Source organism: Neodiprion lecontei, chromosome 4, assembly GCF_021901455.1.
Source record: "Neodiprion lecontei isolate iyNeoLeco1 chromosome 4, iyNeoLeco1.1, whole genome shotgun sequence".
NCBI classification, from domain to species: Eukaryota; Metazoa; Arthropoda; class Insecta; order Hymenoptera; family Diprionidae; genus Neodiprion; species Neodiprion lecontei.
The window spans coordinates 40,356,097-40,378,140 of NC_060263.1; the positions used below are offsets into that span (position 1 = coordinate 40,356,097).

The 22,044-nt window shown below is 38.4% G+C and overlaps 6 protein-coding genes and 1 long non-coding RNA gene across 35 annotated transcripts in view; 4 read left to right on the forward strand and 3 right to left on the reverse strand.

The window, feature by feature from the left end:
• LOC107216458 (doublesex- and mab-3-related transcription factor A2-like) overlaps window positions 1–2,849 on the forward strand; it is a 4,197-nt gene extending 1,348 nt beyond the window's left edge. Inside the window, exon 3 of the mRNA XM_015657434.2 lies at window positions 948–2,849. Within this exon, the coding sequence (XP_015512920.1) occupies window positions 948–2,063 (1,116 nt within the window). The 3' untranslated portion in view covers window positions 2,064–2,849. The remainder of the gene's footprint in view (window positions 1–947) is intronic.
• The window catches only part of LOC124293804, a 16,744-nt gene extending 3,375 nt beyond the window's left edge, over window positions 1–13,369 (reverse strand). The window contains exons 1-2 of the long non-coding RNA XR_006903649.1: window positions 13,339–13,369; window positions 11,194–11,197 (exon numbers count right to left, since the gene is read on the reverse strand). This is a non-coding gene — a long non-coding RNA (uncharacterized LOC124293804). The remainder of the gene's footprint in view (window positions 1–11,193; window positions 11,198–13,338) is intronic.
• LOC107226996 (deoxyuridine 5'-triphosphate nucleotidohydrolase) lies at window positions 5,868–6,751 on the forward strand. Its single transcript, XM_015668035.2, has 3 exons — window positions 5,868–6,087; window positions 6,213–6,374; window positions 6,485–6,751. The coding sequence occupies exons 1-3, from the start codon at window positions 5,972–5,974 to the stop codon at window positions 6,660–6,662; spliced, it is 456 nt and encodes a 151-aa protein (XP_015523521.1). The 5' UTR covers window positions 5,868–5,971; the 3' UTR covers window positions 6,663–6,751.
• On the forward strand, window positions 7,966–11,926 carry LOC107221559 (proline-, glutamic acid- and leucine-rich protein 1). The gene is made up of 8 exons (XM_015660630.2): window positions 7,966–8,212; window positions 8,787–8,967; window positions 9,049–9,447; window positions 9,586–9,932; window positions 10,017–10,196; window positions 10,292–10,556; window positions 10,676–10,873; window positions 10,978–11,926. Exons 2-8 carry the CDS (start codon window positions 8,854–8,856, stop codon window positions 11,821–11,823), a joined length of 2,349 nt encoding a protein of 782 aa, XP_015516116.1. The 5' UTR covers window positions 7,966–8,212; window positions 8,787–8,853; the 3' UTR covers window positions 11,824–11,926.
• Window positions 12,512–15,098, forward strand: LOC107223245 (protein-S-isoprenylcysteine O-methyltransferase). 2 transcript variants are annotated; one of them, XM_015664038.2, is made up of 4 exons: window positions 12,515–12,623; window positions 12,821–12,901; window positions 13,147–13,626; window positions 13,801–15,098. In XM_015664038.2, the coding sequence occupies exons 1-4, from the start codon at window positions 12,582–12,584 to the stop codon at window positions 13,981–13,983; spliced, it is 786 nt and encodes a 261-aa protein (XP_015519524.1). In that variant the 5' UTR covers window positions 12,515–12,581; the 3' UTR covers window positions 13,984–15,098. The 2 variants fall into 2 exon arrangements, with proteins under 2 accessions (XP_015518738.1, XP_015519524.1); XM_015663252.2 differs by having other exon boundaries at window positions 12,512–12,901.
• Window positions 15,099–15,212: 114 nt separating this feature from the next.
• Window positions 15,213–17,581, reverse strand: LOC107227243 (muscle, skeletal receptor tyrosine-protein kinase-like). The gene is made up of 3 exons (XM_015668375.2): window positions 17,450–17,581; window positions 15,852–16,115; window positions 15,213–15,760 (listed from the first exon to the last, which is right to left on the reverse strand). The coding sequence occupies exons 1-3, from the start codon at window positions 17,544–17,546 to the stop codon at window positions 15,711–15,713; spliced, it is 411 nt and encodes a 136-aa protein (XP_015523861.1). The 5' UTR covers window positions 17,547–17,581; the 3' UTR covers window positions 15,213–15,710.
• Window positions 17,582–20,610: 3,029 nt separating this feature from the next.
• Window positions 20,611–22,044, reverse strand: part of LOC107222358 (basement membrane-specific heparan sulfate proteoglycan core protein) — a 125,393-nt gene continuing 123,959 nt past the window's right edge. For all 28 annotated transcript variants that reach the window (XM_046736079.1, XM_046736083.1, XM_046736087.1 and 25 more), the window contains 2 exons: window positions 21,653–22,003; window positions 20,611–21,019 (listed from right to left, as the gene is read on the reverse strand). In XM_046736079.1, coding sequence (XP_046592035.1) covers window positions 20,983–21,019; window positions 21,653–22,003 — 388 coding nt within the window. In that variant the 3' untranslated portion in view covers window positions 20,611–20,982. The remainder of the gene's footprint in view (window positions 21,020–21,652; window positions 22,004–22,044) is intronic.

The window sequence follows — 22,044 nt, forward strand, 5'->3', positions numbered from 1 at the left end:
GTGTACCGATAACATTACGACGATACTTGATACTGAATCCACGGATAGACGCGTGAATTATGAAAGGTTGGAGGCAGGGGTTTCACTCGGTCAGGTTATTGATACTATTTAACTGGTATACTGCGCCAATCCTCGTCCCACTATTAGCTCCTATTTATATTGCACCCTGATTTTCAAAACCTTGACAGATATCGTTTACAACTAACATAACGTCATCAAGGCATATATGTTTGGCATTTGTACGAGATTCGAATTTCATACTTATACGGGTCCGAATTTAGGCTTAAATGTATTCAAAGAATCGGTCGTGCGCTCTGGTATAAAATTGTCACTGCACGTAAAAATTAGAAACAAGCTTTCGAAATTGTTGGTAAAAAATGTTTGCTCGACTGAATGATAGAAAAATAAAATACTCTGGCGCTTACTTTCATTTTCTCGATTGTAATAAACTGTTGTTACGAGTTGCACGGATTTCGTGCAATGGAATGCTTATCATAAAATAGAATATTGTGTAACAAGGAAGCAAACTCGGTCTTTTCGGGAGCGTAAGCTTGCAATATAAGTCGTAAGTGAGCCTAAGCGAATACTGCGAATACGCGAGGCAAAAAGACTGTGGCCTCCTTATTGCACACGATTCTTTACATAACAAGAGTATATTATGCGTTTTGTCACGAAATACGAAATTGAGGTTAGAGTCGTGTAACGTTAGATTTGTTCGCGACAGCGCATGCGCGGAGTGCAGAAGAAACCCCGCTTTTCACAATCGTAGAACTTGAAAGTGGTCTTTTCGGCACTCCGCGCATGCGCATTCACGGACTTACTCTACCGTCATAGAAACGCGTACTTTGCGTACAGAAAACAGGCATGAAAAAGCGCGTAAAACATGCTCACGTTATATAAATAGAATGAATAATCTCAGAGCTTTATTATCGAACGTATGTTTGAAGGTTGCTCTAAAGCGACAGCAGGCAGCGGAGGACGCGATCGCTCTGAGCATGGCGAAGGTAGCAACGGGTCAAAAACTGAATCGTCTACCGCCGGGAAAAATATTCGGAATGGCTGTGACGGAGCCTGATGCTACGGACCCGATATCGAACAACAACTCTGGCATGTCCAACAACGCAGCAGACAAAGACAAAATTCGTCAGAACGCCACAGAAAATACAGAAAGAAAAACGAGCTCTGCGGAGGAACCAGCTGGTCAGTGTGGAATCCTTCCGATCGTCGACCAGAAGACAACCAAAGCTTCGCGGGCTTCGAGTACCTCGGAAGTATGCCCTGAAGTTTGCCCTCAGTCTGCTGGTGAACGTTCGAATTCACAACGGTATAGAACGCTGCTGTTCAACGTAAACAAAACGCACGGAATTGAGAGAACTGAGTCAGCGGATTCAGGGAAGAAGCTGGAGGACGGAAATGATCCGGGATCGACCGTCTCTCAGGCGTCTGTCCAAACTCTCGCCAATTTATTCCCCAGCACAAAGCTCTCGGTATTGCAGTTGGTGCTTCAGCGATGTGGTCAGGACCTGTTGAAGGCCATCGAGTACTTTGCCGCCCAAACGGCTCTCGGGGCTGGCACCGCTTCCGGTTCCGCTTTCAGGCCCGTGCAGAATCTCAACGGCGGGATTAACCAGCCCACGCAAAGCGTCACTCTGCAGGGAATCCAAGGCGTGAACCACGGCCTCCAGAGCAACGTGCAGCAGCAGACGACCCCGGAAGTCCCGAATTTCTTCACCTTTCCGCCGACGTACTCGAGCTTTCCCCGCAATATTTACGGCGATAGTTACTGTCTGCTCAATATCGTGCCGGAGCAGTTGCAGCCGAAGAGCTCCAGCACGGAAACGGCGAACTTGACGCTCGCTAAAACCGGAAGTCCGCAGGAGGACAGCGTTGCTCTAAACGTTCAGTACAACAACTACTTCAATTCCAATATTCAACACCTTCGGGAACACATGTGCAATCAGATGATCGACCCGCACAGACAAGGCCTGCTTCATCTTCCTCCAATTTTACCGGGAATACCTTGCGTGCAACCCAACTGTGCGCAATGCTACAAATTCCCATAAATCCGCGGGTGGCAGTGTGATATGAACTAGACTTAAGAATGAGAGTTATTATTGGTACGAACAGGTGGAAAAGAGCGTGAATTGTTCCTATTATGTATATTAGGCTGTTCCAGTGAAACGTAAATTTCGATTTTCTTCCACCATGGTACCCCTTAAAAAGTTTGTTTAGTTTAAAAGAAAAGTTCTGTCAAAAGATCGCGCTCGGTTCTTTTGTCAGCTTTATAAATTTTTTTAAATTTATGAAGTATCGTGTATAATAATTTTTTTTTTTTATTACTTTCATCAATCGTAATATCACTTTACTTCGCAAAGAAGACCCACACTTGTAATATCAAGACTTCACCTGATATTTGAGAAGTGCATCTGTGTGACTTTCTCATCAATAATTCAATCACACAAAATAGTTATAATGCAATTTGAACTTTTAATTTAGGAGAATAATATTCCTGGATGAAATATTGTTGTATTGTGGATCGTGATCTTTGGATTGAATATAAATTTCAGGAAAGAAATAATAATTGAAGTGCTACAACGTGCTTCTTTACAAATTCGAAAAAATATGAAACCTTCCACGTAACGTAGAACGCTCATCTTTTCACAGAATATTTCTTTTGACCTAAATAAACTTTTTAGGCGGTGCGACGGTAGAAAATCGTAAATTATTTTTTTCTGAAAATATGTATTGACGATAGGTATATCGTTGTATACATCGTCCCGGGCACACATTCTGTAGCTTCATCGCCGTTAATGAAAAATTGTTTCTTTTTGATACTGTATTGTGCCTAATTGGTAAAAACGTTGTGAGTAATTGTTTCATTGAGTGATTTGGAAAATTGTTTTGCATCATGGAAATTGTTGCAATAATACACGACACTCCTCACGGTTGATATAGCGTTTCATTTATATTTATTTCGTGGATTCACGAATCTTAATAAACAAGTATGGAAATACAATCGACCAATTTTCTTACCTAATCAAACTATGGTGAATACTTTTTTTTAGTAACTGTCTTGATTAAGATGTTGTGTCAATGACTTCCAAAGTTGGGTACAACAAATTCTTCTTTCGTTGAATTCATTTTACTCTCTACAATTTTGCAGTGCAAAATACACGGAAAACAATGCAAAATGTTATACCTGAAGAAAACACAAGAACCGGTTGCTACGGATTGGACAACAACGTTTCTTTGTGAAAAAAGTACTGCTAATGAATTTGTCAGTTCCGATAATTGGGATCGAGGCAATTCAGAAGTAACGACGAATAGTCGTAAGACAAATAATTGATAAGTTTGCATTGTTTTTCGACTATATCTTTTTATCTATTGCAGAACCCAGATCATTATGACATGAACATGGCGAAAAGGAATTCTCAGAAGCAAGCTGATCCTAGTCTTGATTACGATTTCATCATTTTCAATAAAAAAGAATCACATCAATTGTGACAAAAGCCATTAATTCCTTCAGTTTGTTTTCAACACACGTATAGTTTCCTACGAAAATTATTCACACACATGTACACTTCGCGTCCACTTCAAAATCGTTTGAGGTGATTTCCCAGGCCTCTGAACGTGGATATTTAGTAAAACTCGAAGTTTGATTTCCAGGATATCTTTCCCGTACATGTTTAAAAATAGAAGAGAGCTAGTATTATAATTGACAGTAAGGATCGTGCATTATCTCGCCAGCATTTCTGAAATTCCAAGATCTGCAATATTGACAAAATTATGTTCTTTTATATCGACATTGCTAAAAGATTGTTCATAGATTCTCTCTCTTAATTTTCCCCACAAACTGATGAGAATATAAATTTATATTGAAACTTGTCTACGGATGAACAAATTTCTGGATTCAGTTTTCGATCTGTCACGCGGGGAAATCTTTTTTCATAGCGTCGTTGGCTCGGCAGAAATAATCAACCTCTGATAATAGCTACGGTAAATCCCATCGTAGAAAAACATCGGACTACCCCAACACACATATACGGCTCCAGAAGTTCGACGATAGAAAATCCTCCACAAATGTAAGAGTAGATCGCGTTTTCCCCTCGGGCGGTATCGGCTTTCGTATGTTTAGTAATTCAAAGCACACCGCAGAGGGTGGATGACTGGGGCTACCTCGTTTTCTCTCTTCCAAAACAAACCCCTTCGGCCATCTATCACTTGATATCACTTGATATGGGTTACTAACTGTATTTACCCGATCAATTGAACTTTTCTAACGCGATTATTTCTGCTCTATTACTTTTACAAACAGAAGCTTTGGTTTGGATTGGCACCGAGCGCCGGAACGCGGATTCGAACCTCGACGTGTTTCGTTTATCTTATCTGATCGTGTTATTCCAATTCTTATTGGACTGAGACGCATTGCCTCGTAGAAAAGCGGATTTCGGATAATACGACATCATTCGAATCATCCTAATATGAAACTGCACCTACTTTTTTAATCAATTAAAGCATTTGAATCCAGGTTTTATGTAATAATGACCGTACAATATCTTGTGCAAGATAACAACACGTCATAAATTATACCTATGTCGTATCCTGCAGAGGCGTGTTCTACCTTTACGTAAGCCAAAACTTGAGCTGTATTTAAAAACTACGACATATTAATTTTCATATTTTGCTTAAGACGCTATATACTGTACATCTATATCTCCTCGTATAGTAATAAGACATCTTGTGTAATGTTTAGTCGTATTTTTTCATTCCTTTTTGTATGCTACTTTAATTCTATTTGTTAATTTGTTAAATTGTTAATCACTGACATCCAAACACTTGCACAAGAATTAAGGCATATTGAATGAACTGTACTGGACTGGGTCTGAAACTGTGCGGCTATGACTATTTGATTTTATTTCCCGAACTCTGTGAAAATTTTGTGCAGATTTTACGTACTTAACAAAATTCGTAGCAAAACAGTGATTTGATTAAAGTATAGGTACCCGAGAGAAGAATGTAGACACATTCAGATCAGATGTACGATATTAATATATGTGATCCATTTACGATTAATACGTGATGCATACTGTCAATTTTATAATATTCCAGGAGACAAACTAGTTTACCTACAATAATACGTCTATAATATGAAAATAGAAGAATTATTTATTTCAAAATGGGACTCTATTCGACATGCGCTCGATGTATTCCATAACATTAATATTCATAATTATTCCAACAACTTTTCATTTGCGCTCTCGATCTTGAATTTACGTAGGCATAGAATCGAAACGCTGTTTTAGCTAGTCGCAAATGAAGTATCTACGTTGGGTAGAGAAGCAGAATTGTTTTTCGTAAAGTGTTCGTATGGAAAAAAATTCAGAGTAACTGTAATACATCACGGAAGCGCTAATTTTGATCGAGATGAAATGGATGCTCCGTATATGAGACAGTATTTAAAGCAGTGTCCTGATTTAAAGACCTAACAAGGTGATTGTCGGCAATTTATTTATTTTTTTTGATGCGGAGAGATGGAATGAAGCTTCTTAAAACGTTGAGTGTATTTTAACACATATATATTTGAAAGGTACGATCAATGAAATTTATTCAAGAATACACTGTTAAGTGTGAAACTCTTTGCGATCACAGAGAGTTGAGCAATGTCGAATGAAAAGAGTTACCTGCAGCTACTTTCAAATTAAGCGATGCAAGCCGGCAGCGCCGTCAACGGTACGCCAACGAACTATTTTTCGGGGAAATTTCTACGACTTAAAAGCTGATTGGTAGATAGAAAAGCGCGCGAATTGCAAGAAAATATATAGTTTTTCATTGGTCCGTTGGATTGCGCCCTCAATTTACGCGCCATCCGTCAGCATTTCTTGATTCCCGGCATCGATTTGTGCGCTGACTGTGTGAAGGGTAGAGGTACCATAACTGAAACTCTGGTCTATCTTGCGAAATACGGATAACTATGCCACCAAGCGGATCAGACGTCGTGAACAGCGTTTTACGCTTCGTTAAATTATCCGACAAGGCCTTCGCACCTATGAAGGGTTCCGCTGCTGCTGCCGGCTACGATCTACGCAGGTTAGCCGAGCTTGTGTTTTCATGAATAATATCCAACTTCCTTCTGTATCGATCATGTTCTGCAATACGAAAATTCCTGGGTGATCAGCCAATAACCCAAATCTGCTACCTTCTGGTCATTGCAGCGCCTACGAATACGTCATACCGCCTAACGGGAAGGAGCTGATAAAGACTGATCTTCAAGTCGAAGTGCCGATAGGAACGTACGGCAGAGTTGCACCTCGGTCAGGCTTGGCGTGGAAGCATCACATCGATGTTGGTGCCGGTGTCATAGACGCTGACTATCGGTAAGTCGATTGGAAATTTTCAAATCGAAGAATCTCCACTGTCAAAGTGTAACGCAACTTTGGCAAGGTGACTACTAGCAGCCTTCAATCAATTTCTATTTATGTTGCAGGGGAAATGTTGGAGTAGTACTCTTCAATCACAGCAACACAGAGTTCAAAGTTCTACCAGGAGATCGAGTAGCACAGCTCATCTGCGAACGAATAGTTTATCCCGAATTGGAAGAAGTCAACAGTCTGGAGTCAACGGAGAGAGGAACCGGCGGTTTTGGATCGACAGGAGTGAATTGAGAAAAAGATTTCCCACGTTTTCGATTTTGTACACGTTGTCGTTATCTTGAAACTTTGTATCTTGGATTAAATTTCTTGCGCTTTCCTGACAATGGGTCTATTTTAGATGCAGCGTACACTGGCTCATTTTTAACAATCATTACATTAGTTTAGTCAAGTTCACAGCAGCTAGGTTTCAATAATTCCTATTTAGTGTTATACAGTGTATAGCCGCAGAGTACTTCATGTTCAGCCTCTGACATATCAATTAGCCTCTGAACTTTTTTTCCCCTTATGCGGAAGGGCATTTATTTTTTAAAAATATATTTTCCAGTGCACCACTGTTAGATATCGAATGCGTTAGCTGTTTAGTTGTTACTGGAGATTTTCAATCGTAACCCTACAGTGCTTCTGAAATTATTGTTACATTTATCGAGTGATAAAATAATTTATTTTTTGAACATCATCCTAGTACATAAATATGTAATTCACAGTGATAAACCAATCGCCTTTAAGCATATATCATACTTTGAGAAATGTTTATAATGGGATACAGTACAAAATAAAATTTAACGTAATTCGCAAACAATGTTTCTAATTTATGTCATACCGTTTTTTAAAAAAAATTTTTGACTGTATTTGGATCGTCTTCCCGCGCGCAAGAATGCTGAACGAATCATCAAATGACTGCACTAGGCCAGTAAAAATAGCACTTTAACCTCGCATATAGCTCAAAAAGTATGGACATTAAAAAAAAAAGTTTCAAACAAAAGTTGTGGGGAATACATTGATCTTCAAAAATGCAAAGAAGCATTTTATTCATTAATCCAATATTATAAGAGTTATCGGCTGAGAGAGAAAAACTCGTTCATTCAACGAGCCATGAATCGTAAACGGTAAGTTTTACAATAGATCTAAAACCTCAGTCACTTCTGCCGCATTTTTTCACCCATAATTCACATTTCGTACATTTTGCACATGAATTTATATGTAATTTGCTTGAGGATTTGATTATCTTTTTGCGATATTTCAGACAAGGCTTTGGAAAATTTATAAAATAATACGTATTGCCTTTAAGGCCAGGTTACTCCAAAAAACGTGATTTTTTCAATAAATTTTATTCATAGTACAAAACATGTTGAGTAATCAACTTTTTTTACATATGAAAGCACATATATGAAATTACTTGAAAAAAACTTTTTTTTTTTTCAAAATGGCTGTTTCGAAAATGGCTGCTTAAATTCATCTGATTAGCAGATGGATGACATCATTTCTTAGAAACGAATATATCTGAAAGCAAAAAACAAAACGGTTTCATGTTCTGTATCGAATTGGCTATGGCCTCAAGCAGAATGAAACATTTTCAATGAAAAACAACAAAATGGTGGACTTTTGAATTTTTTTACCCTTTTTTTCACTTTTAATTGTTTATAATTTTTTTAAATAGTAATGAATATTTCTGGTTCTGCTTGAGGCCATAGCCAGACATCTATAGAGTAAAATGCCGTTTGGTTCATATCGATAAGTGCAATAGTTTTGAAATGAGAGTATCATCCATGAGAAAAAACGTGGTTCGGAGAAAAATCAGTTCAAAGTTTTTATTCGATTTTTTCAAAATTGTTTGGAGTAACCTGGCCTTAAATGATTTGTACCGTGTATCACTTTTACATACTCCATAACAACAACGTTTCGTTGTTCCTTTTTTTACAAACAACACAATTATAATGAGTGGCAAAAAATTTTTTCCCAATTATGTGACTTATTACTTTACTTTTTTTTCAATTATTTTACGCAAAATATGCTTAAATTAATAATGTTTTATTTTTAATTGTCATATGGGGGCACTTTAACATGATTGTTTACAAAAAGCAGTACAAAAAAGATGGCTGATGCTAACGCATGCGCACAAAAAATTTTTTAGATGAAAAGGCCTATGAAATAATAAAATGAATCAACAAATATGCGACTAACCTAACCTAACCTGACCTAACCTAATCTAACATAGTTTTAGGTTAAGTTGCCCACTGTAATGTCCACGTGCTTTTTTTAAAAGTGGTCTAAGCGTTAAATTAGTAGTTCAGTTTTGTGAAAACGGGTAGTTTTTAACCACAGTGGAAATATGGGAGAATCAAACTAATCTTCCAGCTTGTGGATCCAGTTTGTGCTGTTTTTCCGTATAAAATCACTGACGTTTATTATTCAGTGATAAAAAATGGCTGATATTCTGAACTTGATTTCAACCTCAAACCAGAACAACGACGAACGATACAAATTTATCCAGGATTTGTTAGTCTACAAGTCTGATGTGCCGTTCGACAAGGATGAAGTGAGATCAACTTTTTTTTTTACCTAAGATTTGTCACTCTCACCGCATATAACTAAATTTACGTGCTCTTTATTTTCTCAGGTCAATGCCATTCAAAATAGTCTACTGTCTTTGATCAACAACCACTTGAACCATGCGGCGACACGTCATGAAGGTCTGAAACTGCTGTTGAAAACATTACCGAGATGTTCGAGGGACGTTCTACTCAAACATGCTATGCTGTGGATGACAAAGGCTCTGCAGAGTCTTGAGGCGGTCCAGAACGAACAGCTGCAGGTCACCACTGCAGCTAAAGTCGTTGCTACTTTGGCTATTTCTTGTAAAACGATTCCTGAGCTCCAAAAGCAGATATCCATGCAGAACGTCAAACAGATTATAACACATGCCAATAATTTGCCTGACGCAAGGCGATTTGGTGCAATATTTTACTTAGTTGCCGTGCTCCTCTACCATTATCCTGAACCCTGTGAAAGATTACAGGTTTGGTTTTTTTCTTCAACAGCATTATCTAGAATTTCACATTCTGCGGCATTATTATACTTTTGCAACACTAGTTTATTATGTACCTTTAACAAGCGTGACCAGATGTCTTTTCTAATCCACGTCTTCGTCTTCTAGGTAACCATAAGGAAGTTAATTCTGCCCTTGGTTGATTCTGGACAAGATAACTTGGTCAATGCCGGGGCAAGATGCTTTGCATTGTTGACCGCTGCGACTGAGCGTTCGTTCCAGCCTATAGCAGGGAAAGCAAATTTAACTGCATGGACTCACAGCCAAATTTTGATCTGCAATAGTCTCCATGAAACAATGGATGATCTGTTCAGCGGAGTTGCTGAAATAGAGCACATTGATATCGGGGATAAACTCACGTTGCCAATCATTCCCCAGACAGACATGATGTTGCATTACTTGGGATTAGAGCGTCGGTTCAATAATCTGTGCATATACCTCGGCATAACACTGCGGTGAGCAATTTCACCAATAATTAACGGTACAGAATTCAATAGACTGATTGAAAAAGTGTTGAATATTTCGTCTTATTATTACAGAGGATGTGGATCTAAAAATTCAGTGTCTCCATCAAACATATTCAAGATCCTTTCCCGAGGCCTTTTTATTACTCCCGCTGGGCTGGGCAATGAGAATGCGTTCAGGAAGCAAATTTTGCATTTGATTTTGCCAAATCTACATTCCAGCTTGTTGCATGTATTGGATGCCTTTGTTTTAGGGTAAGTTAAATTTTATTCCAATCATACACTGCCGTCAAGAAACAAATTGCTATGAGTATTGATTAATTGACCAAGAATTTCTTAAACTTTCATAGTTTTGGAAAAGAATTAGTGCCGTATGCTCAAACTATACTCCAATTGTTGCATCAAGTCTTAACATGGACGAAAAAAACGACCGAAAATACAAGAACTTTGGGTGGAACCAGGCCGTTCAAAAACATCAGAATACGGGTCTACAAATCCCTTTCGACATGGTTAATGCATGCAGGAGTTCTATCGGGAGTTGAAAATGTTTGTGAAGAACTTCTATCACATATTTTGAAAGATATTGTTCCAGAAAAAGACCGAGTTGTATTGTCCGTAAGTACAAGTGATCGATTTAATTTAGTACTTAAGTGTTTTTTTTTTAATTGTAAAACATTTCTCGATATATTCGATTGACGTCCATACTTATACTCCAATTAATTCATCACTTTCAGGTACAAAAAACGCACAATATGTCTAAGCGAGCTTTGAAACGGCACAGAGAAAGTCAATTTGACAATAACATGTCCCAGACGAACATACTTCATGATTCTAATCCATTGGTAAATGCAGATTTAGTTGACGAAGCTTTGGTAGCTTTGCAAAATATCTTCCTAAATACAGGATGCAGAATGAAAGCATCTTTCTATGAGGTAAATAAGTGTTCGTTTCTTCTTCTTAATGGAGAATGTTTCGCTCTGTGTTTCACTGTGGCTACAATATTGCGATATTGTATTAAATCTTTAAATATTTTCAGAGTTCTGAGAGCATGTTGGTTGCTCTTCTCCACGATTGTTATCTGGAGACTCACGAAGAAACGTTTTACAAACGGAGTGCAACCTGCCGTCTGAATCTGGTAAAAGCACTAAAAATGTTGCAGCTGAATCCGCATCCTTTGGTACCACCGCCCACTCAGTACTGTTTAGAGATATTCCAAATGGCGCAAAATGACGCAGACACTAATGTGAGCCACGAAGCTAAGATCGCATTGGCTGAAATTGAGAAAATTGCACATCCTGCTGCCCCAACTTTGAGGCTACCGATTGTAGTGGATTTGGGTGACAGGGAAAATGAACCAATCGAACTCGATTTTGCAATGGATTCCAACATGGGCCCAAAAACCGCTCATACATCCAGCCCGAATAACGAAGACAGGGCTGGACACAGTCCTAGTCCTATTCTCGAGGATCCAGAAGACGAGAGCCTTGATACCAGAGTGAATCTTGATGAGACAAATCTCGATACTAACAACGAGAATCAGGAAAACGTTAGTGAGCCAGAGAGCACTAAGGAAAAGAGAATGAGTGATTCGTCTGCGGTAGAAATTATTTTAATCAGCATTACAGAGCAAGTGGATGATTCTCGCTCGGGTGACGATAGCAGAGAAAACACTCTGGATGATTCGACGAATAATAAAGGCGATCCTAGTCACGATACTGCTGAAGCAGCGGACGCGGATGAGCCGCAGGTAAAACGGCAGAATATTGAAATTACAGAAAGTGTTTCTGGAAAGACTGCTGATAAACCTCAAGGTGAGATCGATAGCGAAGATGATGCCGCGATGCTTGATTCATTTTGCGATGCTGTGCAGGGGGAAAAATAGGTACCAGTTATGAAGTGGAATGTACGTTATATTACCATATGTTAATACGCGTGTGTATAAGTAAATTGAGTAACAGAAGTACATAAAAATCTTGTCAAATTTTCGCAGTGTTTATCATTTAAAATAACTTAACGTAGGATAACGTAGCATATCCTAATCTCTTTGTGGTAATTGCTTGTATGTAAAATGAGCGCATGTATTAGAACGATTAGAACTCTCAGCATTATACGCATCGCGCAATGGACGTCTGATTATAGAAGTTTGGCAGAATTGAACGCAACGAAATCGAATAAAAACTGTCCAAAAAAGGAGTATACAGTGGATTAAAATCAATTCAAAATACTTTTTTGACTTATTTAATGAACGCATAGCGTATTCCGATTGAAAATTTAAAAACCATCAACTTTATTATCGCCTGAAATGGCGACTCTTATTTTAATTTTGTCATCGATTATCTTTATGTACCATAGTTTCGACGAGTATTTAACATTTGTAATGCATTCTATTTCCGTGTACGACAGTCACCGTGTACCATATCTCTCGTCCTTGTAATTCCGCAGGCTGCAAAGTAATTTGTAGCTAATATTTGTGTCCCAAATGCTACTGTATCCCTCAAAAATGTGAGCCGTTAGGCCATCCCTCTGAAAACAGCCGGTTAGTATGTTGTCTGCAGTACCGGCAGAATCAACTGATATACTGACACACATTTGCTTTTTTGTTCCTCCTGCAGATGACAAGGGCCCAGCCCTTCACAAGCAATGTCAAAATATCTCACGTGTGGTCGGCGAGCTAGTGCTGAGGTAGAAATGAGTGTACAATTCGTTTGAAACAACAGTTTTATCGTCTTGACTATTTACTCAAAGTATTCAACAGACCAGAGATGTTGTGTTACGAAGGAAAAATCAGTGTCTTCACATTTTTGACTGGCGTGATATTTGCGCTATTGCCAAAGTTCCTGTTTAGGTTACAATTCGAGACTTATTCTCTCTATTTTCAGAATGTTTGGTTGACTTATGTCGTATTGTACATACTCCTGAATTTCTTAATCATTATTGCTTTTCGTGGTTTCATTTATCAAGTAAGTATCTACAAATACGTATACACTAACAGTCGAACATTTTTCAAATGTTAGATTAGGTTAAGTTAGAAAAAGCAACGCTTGCAATTATATTTCAAACAAAGATCTTCTCAATTCGTTATTGAGACTCAGATAAATTTTTGTTTGTGACATTGATAAGCCTCGGCTTATCTCATTGGCAATTTCATATCGAAATTTTCACACAGATAATATATTTGAACTGATATCAGTTTCTTCCTACTTAGGTTGCGGTGCGAGCGACGTCGCTGGGTTATGCATTTGGGATTGGCATATTGATATATTTGACAGCGCCATCATCATGGCAAATGTTTGGCATTTATACATCAGTAATGGCGACATTTCACTATTCAGAATTCTTGGCTATTACTTGGACAAATCCAAGCGCCTTGTCCCTTGATTCCTTCATGCTAAATCACAGCGTCGAGTATGGAATAGCTGCCTTTGTGTGCTGGATGGAATTTATCATTGAAAGATATTTTTTTCCTGAAATGAAGGAACCGCACTTTGTTTCTTGGATCGGACTAACGTTCTGCGTTTGTGGAGAGATACTCAGGAAGCTTGCTATGTTCACGGCAAGAAAGAATTTTAATCATATCATACAAAGCACCAAAGCTGACGGTCACCAACTTGTCACGCACGGTGTCTACAGTTTCTCACGACATCCCAGTTATGTCGGATGGTTCTATTGGTCAATTGGAACACAGGTATGTCTTCTGAGATTTTTCCAAAGATCTGAACAAGATCTTAGCAAGAAAAAAAATATTTTAGCTTGAATGCTGCTGAAGGCGGTAACCTGAAATAGGGGAAAAAGTAATTTAATTGTCATACAATCAAATTAGGTAACTTTGAAAAATAATCTGACTTGCGTTATGTTCCAGCTGATTCTTCAGAATCCTTTCTGTGCGGTGTGTTACACACTAATTTCATGGAGATTCTTCCAACAGCGGGTATTACTTGAAGAAATGACATTGATAAACTTTTTTGGACAAGACTATGTTGACTATCAAAAGCAAGTGGGTACCGGACTGCCTCTCATTTCGGGGTACAAATTTGACTTGTAGTATAGTACCATGGTGTGATTTTAATTATGATTATATGATACTATAATTGTGAGATATATGACAATACTTTAAAACTTGCACATCGTGTATTGAAGCTATAAGATGTTGACCTGCGAAATTCGTACGCATACGATTTCACACTGATCAAAATAATTTGAAGGAAAAGTTCAAGAGACTTTATCTTTAGGTTACGGACATTTGAGCTAATTCATAGAAAGTTTGTGATTATTCGATTTGAGTGGGCATACATTGAAACGATTATTTTTTGATTTTTTGTTTTTTAGCAAAAAACCCATCACATCACGAACAGTAAATACCGTTCAGGTGTAGAAAATGATAATTTTGTCTAACCGACATCTTGAGAACATTAACTTTACTTTGATTATTGATGCAAGTAAAATCATGAGTCACTTTTCTAGTCACAAAACTATGTTTCATTTGTAATCAGAGAGAGTACGACTGCCACTAGTTGTGAAAATCGGTTGCGTAATGCTGAACATTAGAATAGGAATAAAAATTTGGATAGCAAATATTTGTTGAACAGTGAATAATGAACTATCTTGAGAAGCGTCGACTCATTGATAACAATCGCGTTACTATGTATTATTAAAATTAAGAATACAAAATGGAATTTTTTGTGTAATACATAATTTTTATGCAAAGTTGTACATATTGTCCAATTTAACGTCGACCGTGACGAATAAACAAGGTACATTTTTTATGGTGAGTATTAATCACGATTTGAAATGAATGGAATGATGGCTTTAACGTCGGATCTATTTCAAATCTAAGATATGGGCGTAAATGAAGAGGACTTTAATCTATTTAATTGGTAGATTATTGGAAATCGGAAAGAAATTCTCACACATTCTAGGGAGAGTGGTTCAACACCTGCGAAGTCGTATTCGAGCATTTGCAAAAGTGGATCTATGTGTGAAACCGTCGCACCAGTTCTCGTGAAATTTCCACATAATACTATTTCCATTCCAAAAATGTGCAAATATCGTCCATCAATACAACAAACCGCTGTAGATATATATAATCATAAGATACCCCCCCCCCCCCCCCGTAACTATAAATCAGGCTGGGAAATAGTGAAGGATAAGAAAGAGTAGCAAAAACAAGCTAATGCAATTAATCGTAAAACTCATTCAATCACTGATTTTTTTCGAACGAAAGATTGTCAAGAACAAGTAAGTAAAATTGATACACTGACACATTAATAAATGTGATTTATTTGATGAGTGTATACTTTTTCATAGTCCACCTGTTCCAAAAGAATTGTTAATATAAATTGAAAATAAAAATAAAAATCATTATTTAATTTTCGTGCATCAAATATTGTTTAGTTTTCCTGTATTATTTGAATATGTTGATAAAAAAAAAAAAAAAAAATAAAAAACTATGTTGGTCGAAGATTTCCGCACATGGCAAGAAACATGGAAAAAGTATATTTTTCATTTCATTTCCTTCCATAGGCCCCCGCTATTGGTCAGCCTAGAAGCCCCCACCAAGTAAATCCGGTCGTGAAACCTGTAATTTCGAGCTTAGTTTTCTGCTGATGGTTTTGGAAATTTCCGGTGATGTTCATTTTTTGGCAGACGTATTCTCCAGCCATTTTGCACGTCGTACGAGGTATAAACAGAATTTCCGGCCCTGGTCCAAGTGATTGTGGCATCAAGCGATGGGATGCACACAAGTTGGACAGGTTCAGTGGGACCACCCACTCATTCGATAGGGTCAATAATTGGTCTGTCTGGTGGTGGCTCACGGCGTTCTGTGGTAGGAGAATAGGAAAATATTTACCATCTCAATGAACAAACTGTCGCTAGGACTGAAATTTCTCGATGATGATATAATCTATTTACCAGTGATGTAGAGAATCGTTCGTTGTTCGGTGGTACCGGCACTATTTCGCGCGATACACTTGTATTCATCTTCGTCGCTTTTCCTGGCGGAGGGTAGTCTCCAAATACCATTTTCAAAGGTTGCGCTGGGATTCATTTCACCTCGGACACGAATCCACGATACTTCGGGCTGTGGAACACCCGATGAATCACAATGGAATTCGGCGGGATTCCCTTCTCCGACCGTCAAGTAACTTGGCTTGATTGCTATTGTTGGCTTCGAACCTACGTCACCGAAAGAAGAAATTCTTTCATTGCATCAGATGAGACTTTTCCATCAAATTTTTTCTGTCACGCTGAAGTTATTATAACGAATTTCGGAGAAAAGAAAGGTATGAATTCTACAGCCAAGGGTCACGAAACGGTCCTTTTTCTGCTTTTCGGATGATCCGTAACAATTCTACGAAACTGTCGCGTTTACATTGCGACAACTTTTACGAATCGTGTGTTAAAGAAATACCTGTTCTTCGTAGCAGACTCTTCGGAAATTAATTATAGTAACGGCACCGGAAGAGGACCGTTTCTACAAGTTCGTTTCTACAAGTGCCGATCGAAGAAATTAAATTGAATTAAATTAAATTAAAATATATGAACTTGGCAACCAAATGTATTCATCCTTGTAAGATCGCAATTTGTAGAAACGAATATCTCGGTTGTAGCATCGCCACTTGTAGAAACGATACCCTCTGATTTTTATTGATATTATTTATATAATATTCATGGGTGAATTACGTGTGTTGAGGTTGCACCAAAATACAAAATATACTCTTATACAATACTCGTGATATTCGTGCATTAATGACTGCAAGGTGTACACAAGCAGAAACAACTTGCTTCAACCTGTAAACTTTGAATTCTGTTGCAATAAATATTCAATATTATACGGATCAAATGTGAGACAAATCTCTCCATGAGTGTTATCGTGAAACCTAAATGAGCCCATATAGCATGATGTCAGGCTGCTCTTCGATTAAGTCTTACCTTCAGGTTGCGTTTCTGGCCAGCGTAATAAGGAAACAAAGAATAATACATATGTATTAGTATTCTAAAAAAATTTTCAACATTGTTCTAAGAGTATCTCAGTGCTGCACTCGACGTGCGAATTTTCACGAGCCGAATGTCGACAAGTTAGAGCGTAAGACTAACTGGTTCATTTCTTTTTCGGAATACTAACAATAAGTCGCGATTTTCGCTCGACTCGTCTGGCCAAATTGACAAAATTATTCAAAACTCTGCAATTCGTAAATACGAGTTCAGTTAGATTTGATGAATGGATGTGAATCAATACACTTTTCGGTCATAAGGTTTTTGATGAAATTGAGTACATCACTCGATCACCGAAAGTGTTACTACTCGTATGATCTACTACTAAAGTGGTTTATATATATATATTAATTAAAATTAGTTACATACTAGATTGTATAAAATATTCTCAAGGAACTAAACAAATCTTCGGAATCATTTCTAATCGACCAAAGAAAATATTTCTAGTGAATAAAGGATGCAATCAAACGTCCGAAAAAGTTCCGCCGTGTAAGTTCTCCAAATACAGGAATTACCTTCATCTTTGGAGTTGACCGTACATCCAAGGCTAATTATCACCAGTAACACGAGTAACTCTGCCAACTGTCGAGTCGATGACCCGAAAAGAAACATCTTGCAACAATGCGAGCATAAACGTAACTGACTAGTCGGACATCGAATATTTTTCGTTTATAAGCTTTCAAGCTCATATATTTTTTCCTTGATTCCAAGCAGTGCAGAGTATGCTACCAAAACTTCGACCTTAGGGATAACCTTTTGATGACGACTTGTATTTCATCAGTGACTCTATCTCGCTTCGCGAACCAACGTCATTCTGACGTTTTGCCATTCGTCTGGGAAAGGTTGATACGGTCTTACCGTCTATCTAATCTTCCCGTTTCCTAAATTCCCCTACAACCTGTTTTCTTCTATTTTCTCACGAAAGTGAGATTTGTGTTACCATGCGATCATTCGCGTTCTTTTCCTTTCTTATCGTCTCGTTGCCGACCGCTTGGGTCGTTGTATATTGTACCTCGGGTTTCCGTGCGGCTTGTATAATTTATTTTCATTCAATTTCATGGCCATATCGACAAGCCACTATCATTACCCCTTTCATTCCGTACTTTGATATCGTGTTAACGAATCTATTACTATATCTTCGATTCTTTCTTTCCGTTTGCCCCTCTCCTTTCGCTTCTCTGCCAAACGACAATGTCAAGCTTATTTCTGCTTTTCTGCTAATTCGCCGCTGTATATCTTTGACAATATCAAATTATGCTAACCAATAAGCCCGAATATACTTGGTATAATTGCCTTGCTTAGTTTATATCCTGCATCGAATTCCAAGAGTTGCTTCGCGTCTCAGAATTTCTCACTTCCCTCGCGTATCGCCTTCCAGATAATTCCCTCTGTCGAGGCTAGTCTTATTTGGGACCTCCGACAGCCAGCTTTTGTATCTACGATTTACCTTCTTTGATTTATATCGAGTCATTTATTCCGGTAGCTACTCGCTCTCCTCCACGTTCGTATTTTCCCCGTTAGGCTGAGTTATTAGCGTAGGATCAGTTTTTATTTTTTATTTTTTTCACATCTAATTGTCAACCGTAGTCGTCGTATTTATTGCGCTTTAGCGTGTCGAATATTATTAATTTAATTATATATTATATTATTATCCTTCACGCAACGTATACTCTCCATTGTAGTTTCTTTTTAACGTTCGTTACATCTGTAATGTTTATCTCGTGCAATGCTAATGTTTATGGCTGTATTTAATTCCTGAGGTTTTTCATGTGCGTCTCGGGTAATGATGAGGCCCGATTCCCTCACCTCTCAATAAATCTCGTTATTCTATTCCTGCAGCTTGGCAATTTCAGATAGGAACTATCCGGAAAATTTGGTCCGATCGTCGATATAAAGATCGTCGAAATTACCGATAAGATCAACAACGCAAGTGCGACCTGTTGAAGATCGGGCAAGTTCACCAAAAAAATCTAATAACAATTTTTAAAATCTTGCGTCAGACGCTCTACGATCGTATCTTTATGGACGATAAAAAAGGCCCGTTCGAGTAATCCCGAAATTACTACCGAACGACGTATTGCGCTCACTCGCTTTCCAATTGTGTATAATTACTAGTATAAAAGTTGAATTGGTCATTCAAAACTGGACTCAAGTCTCAATGAAGCAAAGAGCCCCGTATTCCTATTGGACATATTCCTATTTGACGAGTGTTACAATGTTACATGGTTTATACGTACATAATCAGATGCGCTTAAGATCTGATTACTTTTAACATACACAATAAATATTATACAATCGGGATTGAATTTTCTTTCACGAAACTCATCATGTTTACGAAAATTATATTTATTGTCTCATTTGATGTCGGAAATAATTATATATTTATTTATACCTATATGTATATATATTATATATTGATATTTATCATTATCATCGATGATGATAATAATAATAATAATAATAATAATAATAGTAATAATATGTAACATTACTTTCAAACATTGCCATAATAATTGATATTACGTACTTTCTTACAGTTTACGATTATGTGGTAAAATACATATCAGAATGCGATTTATTTCCGGCGTTGTCGGCTCGTCATTCGTCAGCCGCGAAAAGCATAAGCAGATAATCTGAGTTCGGAAGAAGAGTTACTTCCACTTGTAGCGCAATAACTGACTAGCCGAGTAAGATCTATCAAACGACAAAGAAGAAACAAAAATAAAAAATTATTCGGCGCAAAGATGATCGTTTCAGAACTTTGTTGAATTGATCCGTTATTCACTTGAGCATGGAAAAAAATGGCATATCTACCGTTAAATTATATCCACTACAATTTAATCTGCAGTCCAATTTGATTCTTCATTGCTTAATCAATTGTCGGTTGCACAAATCGCGTATACTTTGTTGATACTAAATGGCAAATGGAAAAGGAAGCTGAAGACTAGTTTCCCTGTGTCTTAGTTATGACCTCAAGTGATTTCGTTGATCTTATGGTAACGCAGGCGAACGATGTTCAGGTCGATGTGAATTCTAGCTACATGAAAAAGTACGTAATGCTCATTGCCTGTAATGAATAACAGCAAGTATCCGTCTGTCTAACAAGTGAGAAAATATAATTATGCGACGCTGCGTATACTCAGAGTTTAATGGAAGCTATTGTAATCTGTCAGTGTCACGATGTATCCTTAATCCGTAAACTTACTACTCGATAATAGTCACAACATCTGTACGTAGCACCAGGCTAATTCAGTTCTGATAATTTATCAACAAAAATTTTGCCAGTTCGTATCAGGCATTTCATGCTGTGTCGGTAGCCAGTAATTGAACAACTAAATATCACCGAAGTTACCGAAACGTACCCACGTACTGTACAAATAACATACACCGCGTCGTTTCAACACGACTAAAAGAGATTTCATTTCCGAACCATATCAGTTATCGTATCGCACCGTTATACGATTGCACGAGATTCACATATTATTCTTACAACAACAATGATTTTCCAAGTTCCGCTACCGCACAATGGCTTTGAAGTTCGCCAACTGAAATTGAAGTCAGCTTCGGTATGACAAGATTACAGATTACACTTGGTCGGTTAAAAGCACACTATCCTTGGTAAAGCTGGTGTATAATGTACAGCGGAAATTCGTCAAGTTGGACGAAAATGACAATGTAATCGGTAACCAAATAGTACTATTATGTCTTAAATAAGGTGGTACAAAAAGACTATAATAATACAAAATTACAATGCTACATATGGTATTACATTAGTATAACTATATACATGTCGTACATGTAAGTATCGTGTATGTATGTATAAAGCCTTCGTTCCTATTTGTTCCTTAATACTAATTAATCTTCGCTCATCGAGAGCAAGAGAATCCGAATCAGTTCCTTCCCTCCACCACGTAGAAGATGAGTACCATCAATGTTCTTTCTTTCGCTTCTCATCCGGTTTCACGATCGTCACCTTGGGACTCAAAGTTCGGATCCTTCGGCTCTCAATCGCGGAGACTTACTTTCATTCATCTTTGGACGCGAACTTTTAGATATCACCTCTTTTCGGAACGCTGTCGGGATCGCTGAAAAATGAGTAATTCGAAAAACGATGAAACGACGGGACGATCACGCAACGATAATATACCCCATAATAATTGTACGTAGAATACTCCGGGAATTACCTCAGTCTAATCTTGCAGCTCCAGCCACGAGTGAAGCATTAAATCGTGTGGAAATTTATTTAATTATTGACAATATTAGGATTACGGTCCAAGTTACACATTCTTAGTTGTAGGAATTTTTGAAAAATGTGCAACTTGTACGGGTGATAAAAATTATAATTAATGGCTCTCAGATTCGATTTGGTAAAATTTTTTAACGTCAACTGGAGTAACAAGCGCGTTTCGAAACGTAACGACAATTCTGCGCAACAATCTCACGTCCATTGCAAACAGAACCAAGTTTTGGGCAAATATGAGTAAATTGAGGTTTCGAGATCGGACGGAAGCCACGTTAAGGCTCGGCTTTGGGTGGATGATATTTACGGGCGGCGGTGGTACAAAGGCATCGAATATGTCCGCGTCGGCGTCCGTGAACACCAGGGAGGACGGAATCCACCTTGTTCTAAGCAGCGTGTAAAAGATCGAGGAACGATATGAGCCTCGGCGAAAACGGAGCCGTTTTTCTCACCGGCGAACGGCCGAAAATTGGCTCACCTGGTACACGGGTAAACGTTCCTTCCTCTGATCGCCACGTCGCCGATGTATATCGCCCCCGAGTCCTGGACCTCGAGGGTGTAGATGCACCCGGAAAACCCGTCCTGGTACCGGCCGTAACTCATCGCGTAGTCCGGCAGACCGCCGAGGTAAACGCTGCCTCTGGCGTTGAGGAGTTGCTGAAGACCGTCGCTCCCCCCGCTTTCGGTATGCTCTCCGTTCAGCTCGATGCTGCCCTCGCTTCCCTGACGCTTCAGGACGATCCTGTGACGTTCCCCGTCGTCCACCCGCTGGGCCGTCACCCTGATCTTCGCGGGTCCCGATCCAAGGTCGTACTGGTACTCGACGTATCTGAAATCGAAGGGCATTTATTTCAGCGCTGTTCAGCGACG